The sequence below is a fragment of the Trachemys scripta genome, chromosome 17, assembly GCF_013100865.1.
Source record: "Trachemys scripta elegans isolate TJP31775 chromosome 17, CAS_Tse_1.0, whole genome shotgun sequence".
Taxonomy (NCBI): domain Eukaryota; kingdom Metazoa; phylum Chordata; order Testudines; family Emydidae; genus Trachemys; species Trachemys scripta.
The window spans coordinates 23,544,397-23,557,232 of NC_048314.1; the positions used below are offsets into that span (position 1 = coordinate 23,544,397).

Here is a 12,836-nt window from a genome sequence, read left to right on the forward strand (position 1 = left end):
GGTTTCTTGTAACTTAATTACCTTTCTTTGACCAATTTCTTTGGGTACAGATGGTGCCAAAATCCTCTTGATTGTTTACTTCCAACCTCAGTGGAACTTCTCTTCTTAAGATGTTGAATTTTAAAAAGTAAAGAGTCATTAAAGTATTATGCTGTGTTGATTAACAGTGATATACTGACATCTTTGTGACTCTGGAGGTATAAAAAGGTTAAAATCAGGTGAAGATTCTTACAATGCAGCCTGCATTTATTTCCTGCTTAGTATAGGAAGAGTGCTGCTTGCAGACAACAACAGGTCCCTGCATGCAGCACCCATACTGATTTGTACCGCCAAAATATAAGGTGCAAGACTGTAATAGCCCATGGACTTGAGTAATTCTGAAAAGAACAGTTAAGAGCGAGAGACTAAATTTTGAAGTGCTCCCTTACATTAAATCTTGGAAAATCATTATCCTAGTGCTGTTTAAAGTTTTGTGGTAATTACCTCTTAGGAGTTGGTGGGATAGTCTGCCCCTTATTGTGCATGTAACAGAGCCCGACTAGTTCCAGATTTAAATAACAAAGGTTTAAAAATGTATTAATTATATACGAAGAAGTTAGAATGACTGACTTGAGGTATCAATTGGTAATTCAGTCTTCAATATACTCATTAGCTACAAATTAACCTTTACACATGTAGCTTTTTTTAATCCATAAATTTCACTTTAAAGAGATCGGGCAGGGAAACTTCAGCCCAGAATGTGAGCGTTTCAAACAACTTTTTTGACTTGTTTGTTAGAAAAGTAGAAGCATCTGAAAATGGGGCTGAGAAGATGGGAGGTTGTAAGCAGTTTTGTAGCTTTAGCAGGCATTTCCAGTGTTCTCTACTACATTGTATTCATGTTTAAAAGTGCAACTGGAATACTGGCTTTAGTTACCTTTTTGCTGTTTTTATTTAAAGAGTCAAAAAACTTGAAAAATATGCAACAGTTTATTGTAGAGTTCTCTGCATACAATTCAGGAGCCTTTGCTGACATTAAAAAGTGCTTCTCCATTGTTAGCAGCAATCTGAAGGCCCTCTATCGGACCTCTTGCTGAGGATAAACTTGCCAGTCTACCTATAGTGTGAGTGTATGCCAATAAGAGCCTGGAATAGCAGAACTTCGAGCAGGACACTCTGTCCCTTAGGTGTCAGCAGGATCAGAGTTGGTGTCATGTGAGAAGAGCCATATCTCTTTTCAAAACTGATTTTATTCTTACTCCTTTATTTGCGTGCAGCTACAGTGCTTTAAGCAAACACTGGCCAAACCCTAGTACTCTGCCTAATAAACTCTTCTACATGCTTGTGGTAGCTATGCTATTCTCAGCTGTTCATTACTTTCCCATCGTCTAATCTCTCCTGGTAAGTGAACATACCTTGTGTTTCCTACAGCACTCGGAGAGTTATGGTTCTCTTAGAAATGCCTGAGTTTCATGTGATCTGCTGACTGGCTTGGCTTCTCAGATTTACAAATAACTTGATATCTTTTTGGACTTTACTCTGTTCCTAAGGCAGGCTAGGGTAGATGTGATGTAAGATCAGTGTTAGACTATGGATATGTATCAATGTTCGAGTATGGCAACTGGGACCTAATGCATTCCAGTATCTCCAATTTTTAAGTGTGAAACTTAATTGTCTTGGGTGGTAAGAGGCAAAAAGGGAATCTGTCAGTAAACTGTAGTCCATATCAGTATGTTCTCTGTGCATGTAGGATTTTTTATTATGCTTTCTTTTTAAATAAGAATCACTTATAAATCCTAATTATTTTAGGTCCCATGTTTTTAGAGAATTATAAATTTGACGGCTCTGACAGCAACACATAACACACAAATTACTTGGGGGTGTGTCTGAGAGTCCATATGTCTAGTGGATGGAGCACTGGACCAGGATTCAGGAGATCTGGGTTTTGTTCCCAGTTTGACCAGTGCCCATTGGGCCTCCTTGGGCAAGTCACCTTTCCCTCTCTGTGCCTTGATTTCCCCATCTTTAAAATGGGAATAATGACACTGACCTTTATAAAGGGCCTTGAGATCTACTGATGAAAAGTGCTATATAAGAAAGAAGTATTATTATTAAAAGGACTGTTTTTTTTAAACCCACCATGATCTTCCTTATCTGTGTTACTAATAAACCTACAGATTATTAAAAATGAAAAAATGTTAACATCTAATGTTACTTTTTCTGACTCATGCTGATTCTTTGTTCTCCTCTCCTCTTGGACAATGAAAACAAACTGAAGTTCATATTATGGTTTTTAAAACACTTTTATATTTAGACCAACCCAGAAGTGTTCAGCACTTTGTTTTTGGCAGGTACTGTACTATAGGGCTCTTACGATTCTTTGGTAGTGGGAACGTTTGTTTTATGATCTAGGTAGGGGCAGTTTGAACCAAAATGTTTGTCCAGGTGTGTGAGTAGATGAATGTTTGTCGCTTTTATAGCTTTCCTGGCTGGTAGATCAATACAACAGAAGCCTTGATGTTTTCCTCATGGAAGCCCCAACCTCTTTTCGTAATCAGATGGCCAGCACTGGGAAAACAGAAAAATGGTGTCAGGTTTCAGAATGAATCTGTAGCTTGTTCTGCTGCAATATGGAAAACTCAAAATTTGTTCCTGTGTTTTGTATGGCTAGTAGCATACATGTAGTATGGAAGTAGCATGATGTAGTCTCTGAGGGATAGGGGGAATAACCTAAAACTTTGCGCTCAAATGATGAGTGTTGGTTCTGAGCATTGGCACTGGAAGTTTTTAAATCATTTGTTTAATTCTCAATTTCATATACCTAAAAAGAAAGTGGATATTTTTAAAATGTCACCAAACATCCATGCGTTATGGTAGGTTGTGTTATACCCAACTAGCAAAATTCTGTCTGCTCTTAAGGCTCTTTAATGAATAGTACTGATAGAACAAAACACAACCTCCAATGCAAAATTTTTTCTGATGACTTGAGCTGTAGATGATCCCCCTCGTTTTCCAACCGTTGTAGTTTAAAGTAAAAGGAAGTCAGTGCCCAGATGCCCTTCGTGCATTAATACATAGCAAAGTTCCCTGTTTCGCTCAGTGCTTGCCAAGACTGCTGGAACAAAGGTTTCTGACAACATTCGTTTTGGACACTAGATGTTATCTTGTCACAGTTGTTATACTCTTGGAACAGTTATCAGACCAGCCACAAAGAGGTGACCCAATACTGGCACAGTACCTGAAACACAGATGGATGAATAACTAGGCATGTTATTTTACTAGCCGAAAACACTCTGTTCAAAGTCTTCTTGCATTTCCTGGGTCATTTAGTATTTAATGTGTAAATTCTGAAGAAATAGTTTGACGAGAAGCCTTGCTTTCAGGGCCAGAATCTGATACATCTACTTATATTGAGTAGTACTTCAATCCACACATACCCCTATTAACTATTCATGGGATTTTTTCATTTTGAATAAAGGTATCGGGATATGGTCCACATTCATTCCCTGTCTCTAGTCATTCTGACTATCTTGAATCTCTAAATATGATTCATTGTAACAGGATACATTTCACTGCTCCTCCTAGAAAGGCTATGGTGTATACCCACTTTTGTGCTTAAACAAAGATAACCTGGATCAGATATTCCTTTCCTTAAAGACATTTAATTTCCTTCAGCCCTTATTTCATTTACTAAGATGTTATGCAAGTTGTTTTCATGCTGCATGTGACGTGTGGAAATAGTATACCACGTCAGTGCCTCCGGCTCCTGTTTACATTGGATCTAGATGGTGCTTTCATATATACCAGAGATCCATTTGAGTAGGAATGAGGATCACTGTGTCCAACTAAGGGAGCAAACTGCTTCACACTGTTCAGCCAACAGGGGGATTTCACTTTTCCAGACAGAGTTGCTTTGATCTGACTTTGCGTTCTCAAAAAGTTATTGCACAAAGATTGGATTCCCAGCAGTTTACTTGTTAATTTGGCTGGTCTATAACATTCTCAGGGCTCTTTCATTCATGTCTTTTTCAGTCTTTTCCTTCCGAATACCCACAAACTTTTACTTAGGGTCTGGCTACACTTGCAGTGTTTTTGCACTGTAAGTTTCACTGGTGATAGGGAACCAGTGAAAGAAAAGTGCTGGTTTGTGTACTCAATTCCTCAGGCATCGGAGAGTGTTTCCACTAGCAGTCCTTCCATCACTGATGAGAGCAGCGCTCTAGGGTAGCTATCTCACAGTGCAGCTCTCTCGATAGGCCTTGTGGGAAGCCGGGGGTGAGTGGAAGGCATTCTGGGTCCCTGTTCAGTGCCCTGTGCTGCACTGCTTCATGTTCCGTGGTTTTAGCGCAAAAAAGGGACTTTTTGCGCTTTAAATGGCAAGTGTAGACATAGCCTTAGTCTTATTTGAAGTTGTAGAGGTATAAAAGTAATCCAGTCATACTTGAAACCACTTGATAATCCCCCACCCTTCTCTACAGATTTAAGATAAGCCCAGATGTGATGTCTTGAGGTGCAGGAATCTGAGTTGTGGTGTGGGTACTGGATTTCACTACTCCTTTCAGCAACCACATTACTGGCAGCTTAAATGCAAGTTAGATTTCCTTTTGTATTTTGACTCAGCACTTCAGGTTTATGACTGCAATACATTTTCAGTGCTAAAAAATGGGACACAATTTGTGTGGGATGAAGGGAAATTTTAGATTGAAAATGAGGGATAAGTGACAGTACGAATGAAATAAGAGATTGCAGGTTATTGGCTGCTGATAGAATAAGTTATCAGAGACTGCTCTGTTGGCAGCTGTTGTATACTCCTCCCCCCTTCAGTTCTGTAACTTCAGGAACCTCTATTGAGATGCTGTCTCTTGTAATTGCTGTAAGGGAAAAATGGAACAAATTTATCTGCAGTACTGTTCTTTTTTTCTCTTTGTTCCTTGGTCAGTGCGTTGGTGTCACCGTATTCTAACAGCAGCAGAGAGTCCTGTGGCACCTTATAGACTAACAGGCATATTGGAGCATGAGGATTCACCCACGAAAGCTCATGCTCCAATACGTCTGTTAGTCTATAAGGTGCCACAGGACTCTCTGCTGCTTTTACAGATCCAGACTAACACGGCTACCCCTCTGATACTTGTATTCTAACAGGTCTTCCACCTATTGCTTTCTCCAACACACCAACTTGTATGAAAAGAAAATTTTGGGGGGTGGTTGAATCTTAACCTTTCAGGTGACCGTAGGTCGTGGTGTAATGTCAGCCTTGGCATTTTGAGCCACTAACAGATGATGATCCTGAAGTCTTCCCTCAACCTATGTAATGTTTTAAATGGTGCCCACTCTGCAAACTGTATTGTTGGGGATGTAGAGCGCAGAGCTATAAGTCTGTATGCATAACAGCCACTGACCATTTTACTATTTCAAATGGCTTACAAAGTACAGGTTTTGTTTATGGAGTGTGATCGTAAGTTAGGCATGGTCTGACTGTTGAGAATTTGGATTTTATTTGTGTCACTGCAAATGAATTGGGCAAGTCACTTACATTCTTACTCCAATTTACCAATTTATTGAATGGGGATCATACTTAACTACCATACTTACAAACTGTGCAAAATATTAATAAATGTTGGTAGCAGTAGGTAAAATAACTTGGGCTTGGCAGAATAATTTTTTAGCTTGCACAGCTCAGCTAAGTTTGTAAACCGCCCCCTCCCATCCCCCCGCCGGAGAAATAAGGTTTATTCTGAGTTTACCAAGTGCATTGGAGTCCTTTTGAACACAAGTCATACTGGAAGTTTCAATTGTATTTTTGTGCTTGGAATATTTATTAATCTTTGTGGGAGAATCCAAGGAAGGCTAGATTCAACTTTCTTGGTAGAAGGAAAATTGGAAGATGATGACTAGAATTTAAGAAAAGCGAATATGATTTAAAATAATAAAAAACTAATATCTTACCGTTGCTTGTACTTTATCACATAGGCTTGAGCCTTTATTTTCAGTGTTCTGCTGGTCAAAATAAGGTTGGACAATTTTAAAAATCCTTCCAGACCCCTTGTATCGAAGTTAAACTGATTGCTCCATAATTCCTGGGGTCCTCTTTGTTCCCCTTTTAAAAGATAGGTACTGTGTTTGCCCTCCTCCAGTCTTCTGGGACCTCACCCAATCTCCACGAGTTTGCAAAGATGATTGCTAACAGTTCCAAGTTTTCTTCAGCCACTTCCTTAAGTACCCTAGGATGAATTTCATCAGACCCTGCCAACTTGAATGCATCTAACTTATTAAATATTTGTTAACCTGTTCTTTCTGTATTTTGGCCTGCATTCCTTCCTCCTAATTGTGCTGAGTATCTGGTTACAATTAACCTTTTTAGTGAAGACTGAAGCAATTCCTCACTTTTCTTGATCCCATCAGTTATTAGCTCTCATTTCCCAGTAAGGAGAGGTCCTATGCTTTCCTTTGTTTCTCATGCTCCTAAGAACTTCTTATTGCCTTTATGCCCTTTCTAGGTGTAACTCATTGTGTGCATTAGCCTTTCTGATTTTTCACTACATGCTTATGCTATTCTTTTGTACTCCTCCTTAGAAATTCATCCATGTTTCCACTCTTTATAGGATTCCTTTTTGATTTTCAGGTAAAGAGCTCCTGATGGAGCCATATTGGCCTCTTACTATTCTTCCTGTCTTTCCTTTGCATCGGGTTAGTTTGCAGTTGACTTTAATATTGTGTCCTTGAGAAACTGCTAGCTGTCTGAAATTTTTTCCCTTAGATTTTCTTCCCCGTGGACCTTATCTTGTTAAAGTCTGCTTTTTTTGAAGACCATTCTCCTTATTCTGCTACTCACTCCTTCGTCTCCTTAAAATCACGAAATCTATCATTTCGTGATCACTTTCACTCAATTTGTCTTCAGCTGCAGATTTGCAAGCAGTCCTCTCTGTACTCACTGGAAAGTTTGTGTCAAATGCCAGGGAAATTAAAGTCGCACATTACTACCAGGTCTTATGCTTTGGATATTTCTGTTGTTTGTTCTAGAACTGCCTCCTCCACCTCCTCTTCCTGATTTGGTGGTCTATAGTAGACCCCTATCATGACATCACCCCTATTTTTTACCACTTTTATCTTTACCCATAGACTTTCCACTGGTCTGCTCTTACCTCCTTCTAGACCTCAGAATGCATCACCGTCTCCCTTTTTATCCTGCCTGTTCTTCCTGAACAAGCTATACCCCTCTATACCAATATTCCAGGCATGAGACTTATTGCACCAAGTCTCATTGCCAATGAAGTCATAATTTAGCTTATGGTCTAATACTTCCAGTTCTTCCTCATATTACTTGCAGGTAAGTGGAAGTATGGCCTGAAGGAGAAGGCACTCATTTCACCAGGATGGTTACCCAGTTTTACACTTTATCACTAGAGGGAATGGTCAGATGGGGCCGGAGCCAGAATCTGCTGCTTAATCGCTGAGGTCTTATGAAATCAAAACCGAATGGTCCAAAAGAGCAACTTACTATTCTGTCTGCTAATTTATGAGAGAGACAAGATGGGTGAGGTGATATCTTTTATTGGACCAACTTCTGTTGGTGAGAGACACAAGCTTTTGAGCTACACAGAGCTCTTCTTCGTGCCTAGGAAATGTACTCAGACCTGAAGAAGAGCTCTGTGTAAGCTTAAAAGCATCTCTCTCTCACCAACAGAAGTTGGTCCAATAAAAGATATTACCTCACCCACCATGTCTCTCTAATATCCTGGGACCAACTCAGCTACAACAACACTGCTATATGGGAATCTTTGTGATGCGGCCCAACACTGTAGCATTTAATTTCAGAAAGGGGTACTACACAAAAATGAGGAGGTTAGTTAAACAGAAATTAAAGGATACAGCACCAAAAGTGAAATCTCTGCAAGCTGCGTGGAAACTTTTTAAAGACACCATAATAGAGGCTCAACTTAAATGTATACCCCAAATTAAAAAACATAGTAAGAAAACCAAAAAAGAGCCACAGTGGCTAAACAACAAAGTAGAAGAAGCAGTGAGAGGCCAAAAGGCATCCTTTAAAAGGTGGAAGTTAAATCCTAGTGAGGAAAATAGAAAGGTGCATAAATATTGGCAAATAAAGTGTAAAAATACGATTAGGAAGGTCAAAAAAGAATTTGAAGAACAGTTAGCCAAAGACTCAAAAAGTAATAGTTTTTTTTTTTTTTTTTTAAGTACATCAGAAGCAGGAAGCCTGCTAAACAACCACTGGATGATCAAGGTGCTAAAGGAGCACTCAAGGACGATAAGGCCATTGCGGAGAAACTAAAGAATTCTTGTCATTGGTTTTCATGGCTGAGGATGTGAGGGAGATTCCCAAACCTGAGCCACTCTTTTTAGGTGGCAGATCTGAGGAACTGTCCCAGATTGAGGTATCATTAGAGGAGGTTTTGGAACAAATTGATAAATTAAACAGCAATAAGTCACCAGGACCAGATTCACCCAAGAGTTCTGAAAGAACTCAAATGTGAAATTACGGAACTACTAACTGTAGTCTGTAACCTATCATTTAAATCAGCTTCTGTACCGGATGACTGGAGGATAGCTAAGGTGATGCCAATTTTTAAAAAGGGCTCCAGAGGTGATCCCAGCAATTACAGGCGTGTAAGCCTGACTTCAGTACCGGGCAAACTGATTGAAACTATAATAAAGAACAATATTGTCAGACATATAGATGAACATAATTTGTTGAGGAAGAGTCAACATGGTTTTAGTAAAGGGAAATCATGCCTCACCAATCTACTAGAATTCTTTGAGGAGGTCAACAAGCATGTGGACCAGGGGGATCCAGTGGATATAGTGTCCTTAAATTTTCAGAGAGCTTTTGATAAGGTCCCTCACCAAAGGCTCTTTCGCAAAGTAAGCTGCCACGGGATGAGAGGGAAGGTGTTCTCATGGATCAGTAACTGGTTAAAAGATAGGAAACAAAGGGTAGGTATAAATGGTCAGGTTTCAGAATGGAGAAAGGTAAATAGTGGTGTTCCCCAGTGGTCTGTTCTGGGACCAGTCCTGTTCGACATATTCATAAATGATCTGGAAAAAGGGGTAAACAGTGAGGTTGGAAAATTTGCAGATGATACAAAATTACTAAAGATAGTTAAGACCCAGGCAGACTGCCAAGAGCTACAAAAGGATCTCTCAAAATTTGGTGACTGGGCAACAAAATGGCAGATTCCATTTATCAACATTAAATTTCGAGTAATGCACAGTGGAAAGCATAATTCCAACTATAAATATAAAATGACAGGGTCTAAATTAGCTGTCCCATTGAAGAAAGAGATCTTGGAGTCATTGTGGATAGTTCTCTGAAAACATCCACTCAATGTGCAGCAGCAGTCAAAAAAGCGAACAGAATGCTGGGAATAATTAAGAAAGGGATAGATAATAGGACAGAAAATATCATGTTACCATTATATAAATCCATGGTACGCCCACATCTTGAAAACTGTGTGCAGATGTGGTCGCCCCATCTCAAAAAAGATATACTGGAATTGGAAAAGGGCAACAAAAATGATTAGAGGTATGGAACTGCTTCCGTATGAGGAGAGATTAATAAGACTGGGACTTTTCAGCTTGGAAAAGAGATGGCTAAGGGGAGATATGATTGAAGTCTATAAAATCATGACTGGTGTAGAGAAGGAAGTGGTGTTTACTACTTCTCATAACACAAGAACTGGGGTCACCAAATGAAATTAATAGGCAGCAGGTTTAAAACAAACACAAGGAAGTATTTCTTCACACAACACACAGTCAACCTGTGGAACTCCTTGCCAGACGATGTGGTGAAGGCCAAGACCATAACAGGGTTCAAAAAAGAACTAGATAAGTTCATGGAGATAGGTCCATCAATGGCTATTAGCCAGCATGGGCAGGAATGGTATCCCTAGCCTCTGTTTGCCAGAAGCTGGGAATGAGCAACAGGGGATGGATCACTTGATGATTACTTGTTCTGTTCATTCACTCTGGGGCACCTGGCACTGTCGACTGCCAGAAGACAGGATACTGGGCTAGATGGACCTTTGATCTAAACCAGTAGGGCCATTCTTATGTTCTTATACTTGAAGATGACACTGGAAAAATTTTCTTGGAATTCTTTGACACTTACAGAGTATCAGTAAATGTTATAAGTTATCTTCCTGATATGCTTGGAAAATAATTTTACTCCAAATGCAGCTGAAGCTTTAAAACCTAAAAGTTCTTCATTTTTGGCTCCATCAAATTCTTTTTCCATCAGATCGAAAATACAGCTCTTCTCCCTAAAGTAGTTAGTGAAGCTACTTGGAGCTCACACTTATTTTCCTTTAAATCTTTCCTCTTCTCCATTCAGACAATCACTGACATTGCAGCCTTCTTCTGTGCCGCTTGTTTGAGATTAACCCAAATCTTGCACTTGTCATGCTGCCAAAGATAAATTAAAATAAATAAAAACAGATAGTTGGCTTGTTCCTGCTTCCCAGCATCAGAAAAGGTGCTGAAGGGATAGTCTCTTAGGGTACATCTACACTACAGGGGGGAGTCGATTTAAGATACGCAAATTCAGCTACGTGAATAGCGTAGCTGAATTCGACGTATCGCAGCCGACTTACCCCGTTGTGAGGACGGCGGCAAAATCGACTTCTGCGGCTTTCTGTCAGCGGCGCTTACTACCACCTCCGCTGGTGGAGTAAGAGCGCCGATTCGGGGATCGATTGTCGCGTCCCAACGGGACGCGATATATCGATCCCCGAGAGGTCGATTTCTACCCGCCGATTCAGGCGGGTAGTATAGACCTAGCCTTAGAGGAGTAAAAAGGGATGCTTTGATCACTTGATCATTACCTGTTAGGTTCACTCCCTCTGGGGCACCTGGCATTGGCCACTGTCGTAGACAAGAAACTGGGCTAGATGACCTTTGGTCTGACCCAGTACGGCTGTTCTTATGATTTGGAAGAGGAACTGTCTGGTCAGGAAATGGGAGGTAGGGCTCAGAAAAACACCCGGGGTCCATTATTGCATCACTCTATATCTGCTAACCCTTGTTAAGGGCATCTGGAGGTTTGTACAGGCCATCATCAAGGTTATACATACCTCCAGAAAGAAAAAGAATTAAAAGCGCTTTAGATGGGGGATTTCACTTTTTTGTTTTATATAGATTCCACTGAATAGATATGGGTGGGATGGAGGACACCAACAAACCTATGCAGGCTCTGAATGTCGAAAGATATCAAAATACAGGCTCATTGGAGAACATTATTGGCTCACAATCAGTTTAATTCTGTATTTTTAAATTGACAAAAGTGCATGATTTGTTTGCAATTGATATGCCATCTGATTTAAAGAATTACTAGAGATGAGACCTATCGGATCTGTAATTCCTCCCAGTGCAAGATAGTGTGCCAGGAAGAACAGTTAAATATGATATGAAATACTTTCTTGAAGAAAGAGTTTTCTTTTACTTGCTCTTATTAATTTTTTTTAGTTCCTTTCTTTTATCAGTGAAAAAAGTGCTAACCTTTCTTATAGTATTCTTTTCTGTATGTATAATTGCACTTAGGCCATGTAGCTTTATTGGTGGCAGTGCCCAGCTATTGCTGCAAAATTAATTTATATTTGAACTCGTGAAAGCAAGCTCTTTTATGGGTAACATAAAGATAGAACATACACACATTAGCTGTTGTTGATATTCTGCTCAGTGTGAAAGCTTTCATGGAAATCAATGATGGTTATGATATCATGAGGCTTCCTCCCTTGCTGTTGTCTGTGGAGATCAGAATGTGCTTGACCCACTGCTTTCTGCATACACAAGCTGAAAGGACTCTGAGTAGTGTATTTGTGACATGCTTAGACTCTGGAAAACCTAAAAGGTCTTCATTTTTGGCTCCATCAAATTCTTTTTCCGTCAGATCAAAAATACAGCTCTTCTCCCTAAAGAAGTTAATGAAGCTTAGGCTGTGGTGGAAAATGAAGGATTCTTGCTTCAAGAGTTCTGTGCATTGGAACATCCACTGGAATGAAGGAGAGGAAAAGACTATCCTCTCTTTCTCTGTTTATGCACATACCCAGACAGACTCATATTGCAAATTCTTTCCACTTTCAATGTGTTGGATTGGTAACAGTGACATGGCTTTCTTTTTTTATTTCAACAGAATTCTAGGGCAAAGATTGGCATGTTACCATGGAAGGACAGCATAACCATCCACATCATCTAGGGGACCAGAACAACCCTCTCTGCAAAGTGCCAGGGCAGGAATATCAGCATGATCCTCAAGTAAGCACATTTGTCTCTTTAATCCCCCTTTTTTCTCCTTAAAGACCCCATGGAGTCCTTTTTTATAACTGTTTTTAAATGTTAAGATTAGTATAGTCTTTAAGGCATATCAATTTTTGGGCCAAACAGCTTGACAGTGTTGCTTCAAACCCATTTTTGATGATCAAAGGAGGAATGGGAAACATTTTCTATGGTATCTATAGCAAGTGTTTTGAAATTGGCTTATAAAAAGCTTATACTGATAGAATGCTGACTTTCTGTGTTGCTGCGATTCTTTAAAGGGAGGCCAAAGAAAAGAAGCTGTTTGAATTTTAATGATAAATATATTCTTTATTTATCTACTGGAATATTTTAATAGTGAATATTTTAATGATAATTACCAAATACAAGAAACAGGTCAGTCCAGATGAAATTGTATGCTCTCTTTCTATCTTCTGAGTCTCTGGGAGCATCGTTCCTTGATATTTTTTGTCTTCACAAACATGTTTCCCTGTATGATACTCTCCCTCTTGTAACTAACAGTCCACAAAAGGGGTAGGGGATAAAGATATCATTAGGTCTTATTTCCAGACTAACTGCAGATTTTC

General features: G+C 39.6%; 1 protein-coding gene across 5 annotated transcripts in view; it reads left to right on the forward strand.

Moving 5' to 3' along the window:
• NEK6 (NIMA related kinase 6) overlaps window positions 1–12,836 on the forward strand; it is a 117,271-nt gene that overhangs the window by 32,683 nt on the left and 71,752 nt on the right. For all 5 annotated transcript variants that reach the window (XM_034793958.1, XM_034793961.1, XM_034793960.1 and 2 more), the window contains one exon: window positions 12,128–12,249. In XM_034793958.1, coding sequence (XP_034649849.1) covers window positions 12,157–12,249 — 93 coding nt within the window. In that variant the 5' untranslated portion in view covers window positions 12,128–12,156. The remainder of the gene's footprint in view (window positions 1–12,127; window positions 12,250–12,836) is intronic.